This window comes from Vulpes lagopus, chromosome 11 (genome assembly GCF_018345385.1).
Source record: "Vulpes lagopus strain Blue_001 chromosome 11, ASM1834538v1, whole genome shotgun sequence".
Lineage (NCBI taxonomy): Eukaryota > Metazoa > Chordata > Mammalia > Carnivora > Canidae > Vulpes > Vulpes lagopus.
The window spans coordinates 101,792,970-101,807,915 of record NC_054834.1 but is presented as its reverse complement, the minus strand read 5'-3'; the positions used below and the strand labels follow the sequence as shown (position 1 = coordinate 101,807,915).

Here is a 14,946-nt window from a genome sequence, read left to right as displayed (position 1 = left end):
ACTGGAAACTATGAAGGGTCTAGTAGCTCCCTACCTCCACTGTGTTGTTGCCAGGCACACACATGCCAGGCTCAACGTTTCTAGAGTTTCTGATATTTTTAAAGGAAACCTGGCTCAGTCGTTTGAGGATCCGACTTTTGATTTTAGCTCAGGTTACAATCTCAGGATTGTGAGATCAAGCCCTGCATCAGGCCCTATGCTCAGCGAGGGGTCTGCCTGAAGTTCTTTCCCTTTCCTTGTGCCCCTCCCCTGCTCGTGCATGCAGGCACTCTCTCTCTCTCTCTTTGAAATAAATAAGTAAATCTTTTAAAACACACACACACACACAAAGACGGGCCCCTGGGTGGCTCAGTCAGTTAAGTGTCTGCCTTTGGCTCAGGTCATGACCCCAGGGTCCTAAGATCGAGCCCCATGTCAGGCTCCCTGCTCAGCAGGGGAGTCTGCTTCTCCTTCTCCCTGCTCATTTGTGCTCTCTCTCATGTGCTCACTCTCTCTCAAATAAATAAAATCTTAAAAAGAAAAAGAAAACCTGGAAATCAAGATTGGTCGGTATTCAAGGTAATATGACAAAAGTATAATGGCATTCAGGCCAAACAAAATATATCTGTGGGTCACATTTAATTTTGCTTAATTGTTCACATTTACAGCGGACATCCCATGTTCTGTCTCATTTGATCTGCACAAGACCCGCTTGAGAAAGTTAGGATATTCTCCTCATTTAGCAGATAGAACACTCAAGACCCAGGAAGATAAATGAGTTGCCAAAAACCACACAGCAAATTAGGAAGACTACCAGGATAGATCCTAAAGAACTGACTGCTAATAAAGGGTGGTTTTTTTTTTAGTACAATAGTAGTGCTACTTTGACTTGTTAATGAAAATTTGGTTTTGAAATTCAATCTAATGTAGGTTGAGCACTTTAATAAGTGCATGTGGAAAATCCAGCTTTTGGTTATCAATTTTCCCTAGTGTTGGGTTTGCCTGAATAAAGCAGCATGAACACTTATTCATAAGAACATTAAAATTAACTCATGTTCTTTTTTTTTTTTAATTTTTATTTATTTATGATAGGCACACAGTGAGAGAGAGAGAGGCAGAGACACAGGCAGAGGGAGAAGCAGGCTCCATGCACCGGGAATCGAATCCCAATTCGATCCCGGGTCTCCAGGATCGCGCCCTGGGCCAAAGGCAGGCGCTAAACCACTGCGCCACCCAGGGATCCCAAAAATTAACTCATGTTCTTAAGACAAACGAGCAAAATGGTTGGGGGAGAGACAGAGAGAGAGAGAGAGAGAGAGAGAGCGTGCAAACTAAAGAACAGACTCTTAACTATAGAGAACAAACGGAAAGCTACCAGAAGGGAAGTGGGCAGGAGGATGGGTGAAATAGGTGATGGGAATTAAGGGATCCACTTGTGATGAGCACCAGGTGATGTATGGAAGTGTTGAATCACTGTACTGCGTGCCTGAAACTCCTATTACACTGTATATTAACTAACTGGAATTTAAATAAAAACTTAAAAAAAAAAAACTAACTTGTGTTCCTAACTCCTAGCTGAATATGAGTCACTGATGAAGTCCCAGCAAGAAATGCTTTACCAGACACAAATGACTGCATTTGTGCAAGAACCCAAAGTTGGAGAAATGGCACCTGGATTTTTATACTCTGATTATGAAAAAGAGTATGAAAAGGAACAGGCCTTAATTAGGAAAAAAATGGCCAAAGATACTGTAATGGTCAGAACTTTTGTAGAAGAACAGGTGAGTAGAAGAATGACCAAGTAATTGAGTTCATAAATTACACTTACCTCCCACAATGCCCCTCTTTTTGTTTAATATTTTCATTTCCCAGGGATGGGGTCAAGGTTAGACTACAATTAGTGTGTCCAGGTTCAATGCTGATGAGTTTCCTTAATCTTCATGAAATGTTGCACAATGTGGCTTTAGAAACAGGGACTCATATATGTAGAAAAAGACAAATATTAGGATGACCAAGTTCACTATTGCCCAGATCCTTTCATCTGTAGGATGTGAACATCCCAAATGTAACCTGTGAATATCTTTGTCCCAAGATTCCCCAACATGAACTGGGAAAAATGATGAAAATGTAGATTAAAAAACAAGAGTGACTCATCTAATTCTCTCTAAAAACCAGAACCAAGAAAACACACACACACACACACACACACACACACACACACAAACCAAAACCAAAAAGGCTTCTAGAATTTTCTCCCAGTCAAAAACCATAATCAGTCCTTATCTTTGAAACTAATAGTTAGTCCTAAAGATTATTTCTGTCAGTCAGGATAAATATTTTTTAACAAACTGTCATTTTTTTTTACTATATAGGAATTCCATATTTCTTCCTTTGAAGAGAGGCTTATCAAAGAAATTGAATACAGAATAATAAAGACTACCTTAGAAGAACTTCTTGAAGAAGACGGAGAAGAAAAGATGGCAGTTGACATTTCTGAATCTGAAGCTATTGAAGCAGGATTTGACTTAAGAATCAAGAATTATAGAATTCTTGAGGGGATGGGTGTCACTTTTCATTGCAAGATGTCTGGATATCCATTACCCAAGGTAAAATATAGACGTCATACCTCACACTACAATAAAATACAGATTGGTTACAATAACAATTTGATCTAATTTTTTTCAACTATACATGATATTATTTGCAGATTGCATGGTACAAAGATGGCAAGCGCATCAAGCATGGAGAGAGATACCAAATGGAATTCCTGCAAGATGGCAGAGCTAGTCTGCGCATACCAGTTGTTCTTCCAGAAGATGAAGGCATCTATACTGCATTTGCCAGCAATATGAAAGGAAATGCAATTTGCTCAGGGAAATTGTATGTAGAGCCTGCTGCGCCTCTTGGTGCTCCGACTTACATACCCACACCAGAGCCAGTGACCAGAATCAGGTAATACTTAGAATAATTTGGGTTAAGATTTAAATTGTTTAAAACCCCAAATATCCCGGTAGCAAATTGCTATTGTGTCAGAGATAATAAATAATAATAATAATAATAATAAGGCTCAGAAAGCACAGAAATTTGCCATTAACAATACAGATGATTGCTATGTATTGTTATTTCTTGCCCCTGTGTAAGGTGAGCAAGGCATTTTCATTAGTGTAGCATGCTATTCATTTTGCCAGTGCTGTAACTAATACTCTAAAAACTATATAGGTTGGGGCACCTGGGTGGCTCAGTCAATTTAGCGGCTGCCTTCAACTCAGGTCATGGTCTCAGGGTTCTGGGATCCAGCCCCGAGTCAGGCTCTCTGCTCGGTAGGGAGTCTGCAATGTAGGTATTAGTATTACTACTTTAGAAGTGGGAGCATTTGGTCTCTATGAGCCTATGAAAATTGTCTTAGTTTACCCGCCCTGTAAGTGGTGGTGCCAACACTTGAAATTCAATCCAAGCCAGTCTGACTGTGATGTGCAAGTAGGGTTTGGGTTTTCTTCAAATACAATTTCTACATTTTCCCTTCTCTAGGCTAAAAAATTATATTTTTCTTTTTCTATAAATGTATTCACTGGCTTATTTAACCAACTGATATTTACTGAGATGTTTTGGCAGATGAATCCAAAGGGTTTGGTGACTAATTACATGCAGGGGGTGAGGGGAAAAACTATGGAAGAATTGCTCTAAGATTTTAAGGCTGGGTACCTGGCTATGGTTGAAGAACTACTGACTGGAATTGAGGATCTATGAAAAACATAGATTTGGGGGCAATAATAATATATTCTGTTTTGGGTCCCAATGATTTTGAAGTGCCTTGCAATATGGACATGAAGTCAATTCTAAAAGAACGTTAAACAGGTTTGTTTTGCTGTGTTTTCTCTATGCCTCATGAAAATATTCTGTTTTGCCTTTGTTTTTCAGATCTATCTCTCCACGTTCAGTGAGTAGATCTCCTATACGCATGTCTCCTGCACGGATGTCCCCTGCACGGATGTCCCCTGCAAGGATGTCCCCTGGACGTAGGCTGGAGGAAACCGATGAGTCACAACTTGAGAGACTGTATAAGCCAGTCTTTGTGTTAAAGCCTGCTTCTTTCAAATGTTTAGAAGGGCAGACTGCCAGATTTGACTTAAAAGTTGTTGGTAGACCTATGCCAGAGACCTTCTGGTTTCATGATGGTAAGTATGATGAGTTTTTACTTGTAGATCATTAAATGCAAAATTAAGTTTGTAGATGTGTTGCAACACTTTAAAAACAATTATTTTGATATGTGTTTTCCTTTTTACTTGATTTTTTACAGGCCAGCAAATTGTCAATGATTATACCCATAAAGTAGTCATTAAAGAAGATGGTACCCAATCGCTGATTATTGTCCCTGCAACGCCCAGTGATTCTGGGGAATGGACCGTGGTTGCCCAAAACAGGGCAGGCAAATCTTCAATTTCAGTGATTTTAACTGTGGAAGGTATTTGCTCTTAAAAAAGAAACTACCTTATCCCTTGGGTCATAAACAGGTATTTCAGTCCTACTTACTCTGTATCATAACCTTTCTCTTCCAGCTGTGGAACATCAGGTAAAACCGATGTTCGTAGAAAAGCTTAAAAATGTCAATATAAAGGAAGGTTCTCGACTTGAAATGAAGGTCAGAGCTACGGGTAATCCCAACCCTGATATTGTATGGCTGAAAAACAGTGACATCATTGTACCTCATAAATATCCCAAAATCAGGTGAGTTTACTTGAAAATAATAAAAACTAAGCTCATTATACAAATCCAATAGCCAAGGAAGCAGTCACTACTTCTGTATTGATTTCCTTTTCACCTTTTGCAGAATTGAAGGCACCAAGGGAGAAGCCGCCCTTAAAATTGATTCCACCGTCAGCCAGGATTCGGCCTGGTATACTGCAACTGCCATTAATAAGGCTGGCCGAGACACCACGAGATGCAAAGTGAATGTTGAGGTTGAGTTTGCAGAGCCTGAACCCGAGAGAAAATTGATCATCCCACGAGGGACGTACAGAGCAAAGGAGATTGCAGCCCCAGAACTGGAGCCCCTCCATCTGCGATATGGTCAGGAGCAATGGGAAGAGGGTGACCTCTATGATAAAGAGAAACAACAGAAACCATTTTTCAAGAAAAAACTCACTTCCTTGAGACTCAAGCGCTTTGGGCCTGCCCACTTCGAGTGTAGGCTAACACCCATTGGTGACCCAACGATGGTGGTGGAATGGCTCCACGATGGAAAGCCGCTTGAAGCAGCCAACAGGCTCCGTATGATCAATGAGTTTGGGTATTGCAGCCTTGATTATGGAGTTGCATATTCCAGAGACAGTGGTATCATTACCTGCAGAGCTACTAACAAATATGGGACGGATCACACATCTGCCACACTTATCGTTAAAGATGAAAAGAGTCTTGTGGAAGAATCTCAGTTGCCTGAGGGGAGGAAAGGCCTACAGAGAATTGAAGAATTAGAGAGGATGGCTCACGAAGGTGCGCTGACGGGTGTAACGACAGATCAGAAAGAGAAGCAAAAACCAGACATCGTCTTGTTCCCAGAGCCAGTAAGAGTACTGGAAGGGGAGACCGCTAGATTCCGTTGCCGGGTGACAGGTTACCCTCAACCCAAAGTCAACTGGTACCTCAATGGACAGCTGATCCGCAAAAGCAAAAGGTTCAGAGTTCGCTACGATGGCATTCATTATTTGGACATTGTGGACTGCAAATCATACGATACGGGGGAGGTCAAGGTCACCGCCGAAAATCCCGAAGGGGTAATAGAGCATAAGGTGAAACTTGAGATCCAGCAGAGGGAAGATTTTAGGTCTGTTCTCAGGCGAGCCCCGGAACCAAAGCCCGAGTTCCACGTACACGAACCTGGAAAACTTCAGTTTGAAGTACAAAAAGTAGATAGGCCTGTTGATACCACCGAAGCCAAGGAAGTTGTGAAATTGAAAAGGGCCGAAAGAATTACCCACGAAAAAGTATCTGAAGAGTCAGAAGAGCTGCGCAGTAAGTTCAAGCGCAGAACCGAGGAGGGATATTATGAAGCCATCACCGCGGTGGAGCTCAAGTCTCGGAAGAAGGATGAATCCTATGAAGAGCTCCTCAGGAAGACAAAAGATGAGCTTCTCCACTGGACCAAAGAATTAACTGAAGAGGAGAAGAAAGCCCTCATGGAAGAAGGCAAGATCACTATCCCGACATTTAAACCTGATAAAATTGAACTGAGTCCCAGCATGGAGGCGCCGAAAATCTTTGAAAGGATCCAAAGCCAAACAGTGGGCCAAGGATCTGATGCACACTTCCGGGTCAGAGTGGTGGGGAAACCAGATCCTGAATGTGAATGGTACAAAAATGGTGTCAAGATCGAACGCTCTGACCGAATCTACTGGTTCTGGCCTGAAGACAACGTTTGCGAACTGGTCATAAGAGACGTGACGCCTGAGGACTCGGCCAGCATCATGGTGAAAGCCATCAACATAGCCGGCGAAACCTCAAGCCATGCGTTCTTACTTGTCCAAGGTAATTTGAATGTCTTTGGTTTGACGGATCTGTCTCTATTTATCCGTGAATATCCATTAGTGTATTTCTTTTGATTTTCTTTTCCCATTATTCAAATTGTGGGTTTAATTTAATGTGATGTCTTTCTCTCCCCCCTTTCCTTGTAGCCAAGCAATCGATCATTTTCACGCAGGAATTACAAGATGTGGTTGCTAAGGAAAAGGACACCATGGCAACCTTTGAATGTGAAACTTCAGAGCCATTTGTCAAAGTGAAGTGGTACAAAGATGGTGTGGAGGTTCATGCGGGAGATAAGTACAGGATGCACTCTGACAGGAAGGTTCACTTCCTCTCCATACTGACGATTGACACGGCCGACGCCGAAGACTACAGCTGCGTCCTCGTGGAAGATGAAAATGTAAAAACAACAGCGAAACTTATTGTCGAAGGTAATAAATAATAATTTCACTATTTATTTAAGTTCTAAAGTCACCCTTAGTATGGGATGAAGGTAGCTTTGCAGGTTTCCTCTCATAAAAGGAATTATTTGGGAATCGGATATAAGCTCTATGGCAGGATTCCTGAACTTACACCAGTAATTAAGAATATTGACAATTTGAGTTTTTAAAAACCAAGGTTATTTTGATGTCTCGTTTTTTAAATGTTCATATCGAAATAAAATTCTGTGCTTCAAAAAATAATTTAGGGGCACCTGGCTGGCTCAGTCAGTTAAGCATCTGCCTTTAGCTCAGATCATGATCCCAGGGTCCTGGGATCTCTCCCTTTGCCCTTCTCCTGCTCTCTCTCTCTCTCTCTCTTGCTCTCAAATGAACAAAATCTTTTAAAAATAAACAAAAGATAATTTAAAAATCAAAATAGCTTCCTTTTCTTCACAATATATTTCTCAGCCTATCAGTGGTTAGATATTTAAGAATATTCCTGATAGCTTGGGGGGACTTAAGAGATTTACAAGGAATGTTTTCAACCCTGAGTCTAGATGCCTCACTCTCCAGAGAAATTAACTTCTCTTATCTTATGCCTCAGGTGCAGTGGTTGAGTTTGTGAAAGAACTTCAGGACATAGAAGTTCCGGAATCATTCTCAGGAGAGTTAGAGTGCGTCATATCCCCAGAAAATATAGAAGGCAAATGGTATCATAATGGCGTGGAGCTGAAATCCAATGGCAAATACACAATTACATCTCGCCGAGGACGCCAGAACCTCACGGTTAAGGATGTGACCAAAGAGGACCAGGGGGAGTATAGCTTTGTTGTCGATGGGAAAAAGACAACCTGTAAACTCAAGATGAAACGTAAGCCTCCCTGTTCCTCTTGGCCTTCGCTGAACATCGTTAAGGCTTATTGATAAAGAAGTGATCATCACATGCTTCTTTTTTCTCCCCATATTTCACAGCCCGCCCCATTGCTATCCTACAAGGACTTAGTGATCAAAAAGTCTGCGAAGGTGACATCGTTCAGCTTGAAGTGAAGGTCTCCTTAGAGAACGTGGAAGGTGTCTGGATGAAAGATGGCCAAGAAGTGCAGCCCAGCGACAGGGTTCACATTGTGATAGACAAACAGTCACACATGCTGCTTATTGAAGACATGACCAAGGAGGATGCCGGAAATTACTCCTTCACCATTCCATCCCTCGGACTATCAACCAGTGGGCGCGTCTCTGTCTACAGTGAGCGCAGCTTACGTATTTTGTGTGTTAAGTGAGGTGGAAAACTTTAATAAGCAGGCATTTAAAATAAAATGCACATTCACAAATCTTTTATTTGTGTGTGTGTGTGTGTGTGTGTGGTTTTGCAGGTGTTGATGTGATAACACCCCTAAAGGATGTTAATGTGCTTGAGGGTACCAAGGCTGTGCTTGAATGTAAGGTCTCGGTCCCTGATGTGACCTCTGTTAAATGGTACTTAAATGATGAACAAATCAAACCTGATGATCGCGTACAAGCCATTGTCAAAGGCACTAAGCAGCGTCTAGTGATTAACCGGACCCACGCTTCCGATGAAGGACCTTACAAGCTGATGGTTGGCAGGGTTGAAACGAGCTGTGATCTCTCTGTGGAAAGTAAGGATTCTTCCGTTTAATTTATCGGTGTTTTAAGCCTTCTGTTTTCCCAGTGTAATAGTCACCAAGTGATTATCTTCTTTTTTCCCCCCAGAAATTAAAATTATCAGAGGTCTTCGTGACCTTACCTGTACAGAAACCCAAAACGTGGTCTTAGAAGTTGAGCTGTCCCACTCAGGAATTGATGTTTTGTGGAATTTTAAGGGCAAGGAAATCAAACCCAGTTCCAAATATAAGATCGAAGCTCATGGAAAAATATATAAGTTGACAGTTCTAAATATGATGAAAGATGATGAAGGAGAATACACATTTTTTGCCGGAGAAAATATGACCTCTGGAAAACTTACTGTGGCAGGTTGGTACATTTATCATTTAATCTAAGTTCTTATGTGGGACAGTTGTTTTAATTCAAGAAATTGTGGCCCATTTCCTTTCAAATTCCCATCAATTTGTACTTCCATGCTTCTGCTGTTCTCGAAGCCAATAGTTACCTCAACACTGTCCCCACCATGTTCTTTTGGGCAGAGACCTACCTCAAATGCCATCTTCTTGTGAAGACTTCTTTAATCTTCCCATTTGAGTAAGATCTTACTGCTCCAACCTCAGGATTATTTTTTGTGTGTCTCTTCCGTAACCCTTATCACATACTTGGGTTATTGCCATATCTTCTCACATCAGAGTATAAGTTCCCCAAATCTGGAATTGCTTCTTTCTCATCTGTGTTCTCTAACATATTGCACATGATAGATAATCAATAATCATTTGTTGAGCTGAGATTTATTTAAAATTTCCTATTCTAAAGGTGTATGTCTTTTTTAAAAATCACTCTTGTTTCTAACTTTTGTTTCCTTTCTTCCCTTCATATTTGTTTTATGAACCCAATGAGTATTTTAAAATGTAACTCAGTGTATCTCTTTCTTATGACATGAAGTAGACCATTCTCATTCAGCAGAAATCCCTTGCTTCAAAATGAAAAACCAAAAGCATAAATCAATTGTCAAGAAAAACTAGAAGTCATCATTAATTTGTTTGGTTCATTACAATTTAACTATTGAGGAGTTGAGCTATGACATCAGGATTAAATTTTAAAGTCCATATGGGAATTGTGTGTCCTACTTTATGTGAAAGTTTCGTGGCTTATACTTCATTACATTATAGTATTTCCTCAGATATTTGACCATGGAAAAAACTTCCGATTCAAAATTTTAGATCCTGCACTTTGACGTGTCTAATATTGATTGCATGTTTTTAAATGTGTTGCAAACAAGGAAAAACTATGAGCCTCTCTGTGATTTTACTCAACATTTTTAAGGACCTACCACAGGCAAGACACTACTAGAAACATGGGACACAAGAATGAATAAGTAGGATATTTTTTTCTTGAGGAATTCACAATTTAAAAAGGGATAGATACATCAGCAACTAACTTGCTGAAGAAGTAATTTTTTTTTCTGCCAGTGGATAATGGCCATGGAGGCAATAGGGGAAGGAAGCTTCACAAAAGAGATAACATATGTCAAAACAGTGATTTTGCGGGTGTGCCTGGGTGGTTCAGTTGAGCAGCCAACTCATGATTTTAGCTCAGGTCATGATCTCAGGATCCTGTGATCAAGCCCCACATCACTCTGTGTGCTCAGTGTGGAGTCTGCTTGAAGATTCCTCTGCCTTTACCATGGCTTGTGTGTGTGCTTTCTCTCTCTCTCTCTCTCTCTCTCTCTCTCTCTCTCTCCCCCCCCTCCCTCCCTCCCCCTCCCTCTCTCCCCCATCCCCCTCTCTCCCTTCCTCTTTCCTCCTCTCTCCCTCCTCTCTCTCAAGTAAATAATTAAATCTTGAAAAATAACAATGATTTTTAGTATGTAAGGATCGAATCTTAGAGTCTAAACTAGAAGAAATATTAATGTCTGAACACTTTGCTTAGCACTTCTTTTCTCAATCAAATATTAGACATATTTGCAGCAAACAATAGTTAGAAAACTAAGTAGAATACTTTTGAAGGAGACATTGAGTTAGAGGCCATCCAGGTGGTACGGTTCTCAAAATTCTATATTAACAGTTGCTTTCCTTTTGCAGAACCTTCCTGATTCCAGTATTTTCCCTGGTTATCAATCATGCTCAGTAGAATAGGGTTTTGTGATATCATCTCAGTATGAGCAAAAATAATTCTATTAGACCTTTCATGATATTCAAAATCATGTTTTAAAATGTGATACTTTATATTTAATTGTGCAAAGGTATCTTTGTGTATTAAATATTTTTTAAAGGACTCACATTTGTACTTTTCTTGTTCCAAAGGGGGCGCCATTTCCAAACCACTCACAGATCAGACTGTGGCTGAATCGCAGGAAGCTGTGTTTGAATGTGAAGTTGCCAACCCAGATTCCGAAGGTGAATGGCTGAAGGATGGCAAACACCTACCACTGAGTAACAACATCAGAAGTGAATCTGATGGCCACAAAAGGAGACTTATCATTGCTGCCACCAAATTAGATGACATCGGAGAATACACCTACAAGGTGGCCACCTCCAAAACATCTGCCAAACTCAAAGTTGAAGGTTAGTGATATAACAGATTTATTCATTTCGCATCATTCTTGACAGTTATCGTTTTAAAAGTCAATGGTATAACCATTCGGGATGCCAAAAATCTTGACTTCACAAAATCATTATAAACTCTCAAAACTTCCTGAGCCATGTACCACAAGGTGTAACATTGCTTTTGAGATGTGTTTCTGTGAAGAAGCCATTTCTGAGGAACAGCCTAATTAGCTCAGAGGAATGCCTAATTAGACACTCATTCTCTGTCCCTCTTTTGCTCTTCCCCAGTCTATTAAGCTATTAGTATCTGACTATGCAAACTTCATCTCATTCAAATGTAGAAAAATCATTGTGCAGTGTACATTTCAAACTGGATCTCAGGTTTTCCTAAATAATTTCAAGGTGTCTTTTAAAATAGAGGTGCTGCATGACTGCAAAATTTTTGATAATCGTTCTTTTGCAAGATGACCAGCTAATGATCTTATTCCAGCACTTCTTTTACTTGATCATACCATCTTTATTTCCTAAACGAATCATAAATTTGTCTTCAGCTGTCAAAATTAAGAAGACTCTGAAGAACCTCACAGTGACAGAGACGCAGGATGCTGTTTTCACTGTTGAGCTTACTCATCCTAATGTAAAAGGCGTCCAGTGGATCAAAAATGGGGTTGTGCTGCAATCCAATGACAAGTACGACATCTCGGTCAAAGGAACAGTTTACACTCTCAGGATTAAAAACTGTGCTGTTGTGGATGAATCTGTATATGGCTTCAAGCTTGGAAAGTTGGGAGCCAGTGCCAGGCTACACGTTGAGAGTAAGTTGGTTTAGACACATTTTACAAGTAGCCAATATATGGTTACTGCAAAGTTAACCGTGTAACTGAACTGGTTTAATTTTCCTCATCAGCTGTCAAGATCATTAAAAAGCCAAAAGACGTGACCGCCCTGGAAAATGCCACCGTTGCCTTTGAAGTTAGTGTTTCCCATGACACAGTTCCAGTAAAATGGTTCCACAAGAATGTGGAGATTAAGCCAAGTGACAAGCACAGACTGGTCTCAGAAAGGAAGGTCCACAAGCTGATGCTGCAGCATATTTCCCCCGCAGACGCTGGGGAATATACAGCTGTGGTGGGGCAATTGGAATGCAAAGCTAAACTTTTTGTGGAGAGTAAGTATTAGACGGCCCCCTATGGCATTTCCCTGGATGATCCCCATGTGCTCCTTGGTTGGTTGGCTGGTTGGTTGGTTTTACCCATTTTTTAAAATAAAATATATTTACTGAAGTGCTTTTGATTTTCCCAAGCATTACATATTACAAAAACCATGAAAAACATTGAGGTACCTGAGACCAAAACTGCCTCCTTCGAGTGTGAGGTATCCCACTTCAATGTGCCTTCCATGTGGCTAAAGAATGGCGTGGAGATAGAGATGAGTGAAAAGTTCAAGATAGTCGTGCAAGGGAAACTCCACCAGCTGATCATCATGAACACCAGCACGGAGGACGCAGCGGAATATACATTTGTCTGTGGCAATGACCAAGTCAGCGCCACCCTGAAAGTGACCCGTAAGTAAACGAACAAAAAAAAAAATGATATAAAATACTTGGTAACCTCATTGTTACTCCATATCCTACACGATTCCTTCCTGGCCAGTTAATCCATTCCTAAAATCCTTGACTGAAACATCTACCGTGTGTTCACCCTAAGTTAGGCACCCGCATCTCCACCTGGATAAAATTTTCTGGTTAGAGTAGCCTTGAAAGGCTACTTGTAAAAGAGGCTCTAGGATCTATTGCTAGCTCTTTCTGTTCCTCTGTCACTGATATTGTCCTGTAGAGGGGTCCCTGGAAGATATGGAGGATGTCATAGCCCACCTTCCTGAGCTCTAATCACCTTGTAAGACATACTGAACACATTCCTAGTTGGCACCCTGTGCTGGTTATAACTCCCATCGTATTGACACAAAGCCTCCTGGGGTGTATTTCCTTCCCCCCTTGCAGCAATCATGATTACATCCATGCTGAAGGACATCAATGCTGAAGAGAAAGACACCATTACCTTTGAGGTAACAGTGAACTATGAAGGCATCTCTTACAAATGGTTAAAGAATGGCGTGGAAATCAAATCAACTGACAGGTGTCAGATGCGAACCAAGAAGCTTACGCACTCACTGAACATCAGGAACGTTCACTTTGGGGATGCAGCTGAGTACACCTTTGTGGCTGGAAAAGCTACATCAACAGCCACCCTTTATGTGGAAGGTATGGTTTCACAAATGTCTTATCCATAAAAATAAATGTCAGGCGCACTATATAAAATACTAAGTAGTGCATTCATTAATGAATGGAAAAATAAAATGTGGTCTACGTTTAATGAAATATTGTTAGCAATGAAAAGCAAGTGCTGAAAATGCCACAACGTGGATGAACCTTAAAAACTTTATGCTAAGTGAAAGAAGCCAGCCCCAAAGGACCACATATGGTATGATTCCATTTATAGGAAATGTCAGAATACACAAATCTGTAGAGATGTAGATTGGGGCCTAAATCTGAGGGGAGACCATAGGAGGGATCTGGAGGGTGATGGCTAAGGGGTGGATGGTCTTTCGGGAGTAATGAGAATATTTCTAACATTGATTGAGGTGATGGCTAAGGGGTGTGTGGTCTTTCGGGGGTAGTGCACAACTCTGCCTACATCGAAAGGCCCTGAATTGAGTGCTTTGAATGGGTGGATTATGCACTCTGTGAGTTATGTCTTAAAACTGTTAGAAAGGTTCATTTTTGTGCATACTGTGTTCCAGCTCGTCATATAGAATTTAGGAAACACATTAAGGACATTAAGGTCCTCGAGAAGAAGCGTGCCATGTTTGAATGTGAAGTTTCTGAACCTGACATCACTGTCCAGTGGATGAAAGACGGCCAAGAACTGCCGAGCATGGATAGGTCGGTCATTTGGCTTTGCTACATTCTAGTAATTCCCACTTTGCTTTGAGTGACCATATGTTAAACTGCAATTTCCATTTCATTCCTAGAATAAAGATACAGAAAGAGAAATACGTCCACCGCCTCTTCATCCCATCCACCCGGATGTCTGACGCCGGGCAGTACGCGGTGGTGGCGGGAGGCAACATGTCCACTGCTAACCTCTATGTAGAGGGCAGAGACGTTCGCATCCGAAGTCTTAAAAGGGAGGTTCAGGTATTGTCTACATGCTGAATTTGGGGACATGTCATCAATAGCTCAGACTCCATAGTTTGATATTTTAATTTTTTGACTTTAAAGTTTTCTAACCCCAGTCTTCTAAAGAATGAAAACAGCTGATCCCAACTGGCTTAGACTCTTAATCCAACATCCGTTCAGTCACAGTTTTCCCCTCACTTAGGGAAATAGTGTGTCCTCAGCAGCTGTCGAGATACTTTAATTAAAGCAGCTGTAGAAACTTCACTGTCTAATAAATGGCCACCTGCCAAGCCCCACAAACCAGAAGAGAACTAAAATTGAAGTTGTGGCGCTGACACAGCAAGTAGAATTGAGGGAATGTAGGATGAGGTGGCACCTCCTCGGAGGCCTCTACTGTGGAGAGGCAGGTATGTAGGGCCTTGGCTGGGAACGCTCCGGAGGTCCAAGAGGTGGGCCTGTTTGAACAAAGCTGGACTCCTAGCAAGGGTGCCGAGCCGGACCCCTTCACTCTTCCACACGTGCAGAGCCTGTTCTCACGAGTGCCTGTCTTCCCAAATGCGGTCATGGCAATGACATGTTAAGAGAAATATCATTTGAATTTAGATTTATCATATTGCTCCGCTAGAAGCAGGCGTGACAGGCCTTAGGGCCGTGGTGATGCCAAAGCCTTCGGTGA

The 14,946-nt window shown here is 41.3% G+C and overlaps 1 protein-coding gene across 28 annotated transcripts in view; it reads left to right on the top strand.

Annotated features, from left to right (window-relative positions):
* The window catches only part of LOC121501618 (titin-like), a 281,158-nt gene that overhangs the window by 28,366 nt on the left and 237,846 nt on the right, over positions 1 to 14,946 (top strand). For all 28 annotated transcript variants that reach the window (XM_041773882.1, XM_041773881.1, XM_041773880.1 and 25 more), the window contains 19 exons: positions 1,555 to 1,760; positions 2,352 to 2,585; positions 2,687 to 2,931; positions 3,898 to 4,154; positions 4,277 to 4,441; positions 4,536 to 4,704; positions 4,808 to 6,501; positions 6,648 to 6,929; positions 7,525 to 7,791; positions 7,893 to 8,165; positions 8,294 to 8,557; positions 8,652 to 8,912; positions 10,850 to 11,110; positions 11,644 to 11,907; positions 12,000 to 12,260; positions 12,396 to 12,656; positions 13,092 to 13,352; positions 13,892 to 14,033; positions 14,123 to 14,288. In XM_041773882.1, coding sequence (XP_041629816.1) covers positions 1,555 to 1,760; positions 2,352 to 2,585; positions 2,687 to 2,931; positions 3,898 to 4,154; positions 4,277 to 4,441; positions 4,536 to 4,704; positions 4,808 to 6,501; positions 6,648 to 6,929; positions 7,525 to 7,791; positions 7,893 to 8,165; positions 8,294 to 8,557; positions 8,652 to 8,912; positions 10,850 to 11,110; positions 11,644 to 11,907; positions 12,000 to 12,260; positions 12,396 to 12,656; positions 13,092 to 13,352; positions 13,892 to 14,033; positions 14,123 to 14,288 — 5,933 coding nt within the window. The remainder of the gene's footprint in view (positions 1 to 1,554; positions 1,761 to 2,351; positions 2,586 to 2,686; positions 2,932 to 3,897; positions 4,155 to 4,276; positions 4,442 to 4,535; positions 4,705 to 4,807; positions 6,502 to 6,647; positions 6,930 to 7,524; positions 7,792 to 7,892; positions 8,166 to 8,293; positions 8,558 to 8,651; positions 8,913 to 10,849; positions 11,111 to 11,643; positions 11,908 to 11,999; positions 12,261 to 12,395; positions 12,657 to 13,091; positions 13,353 to 13,891; positions 14,034 to 14,122; positions 14,289 to 14,946) is intronic.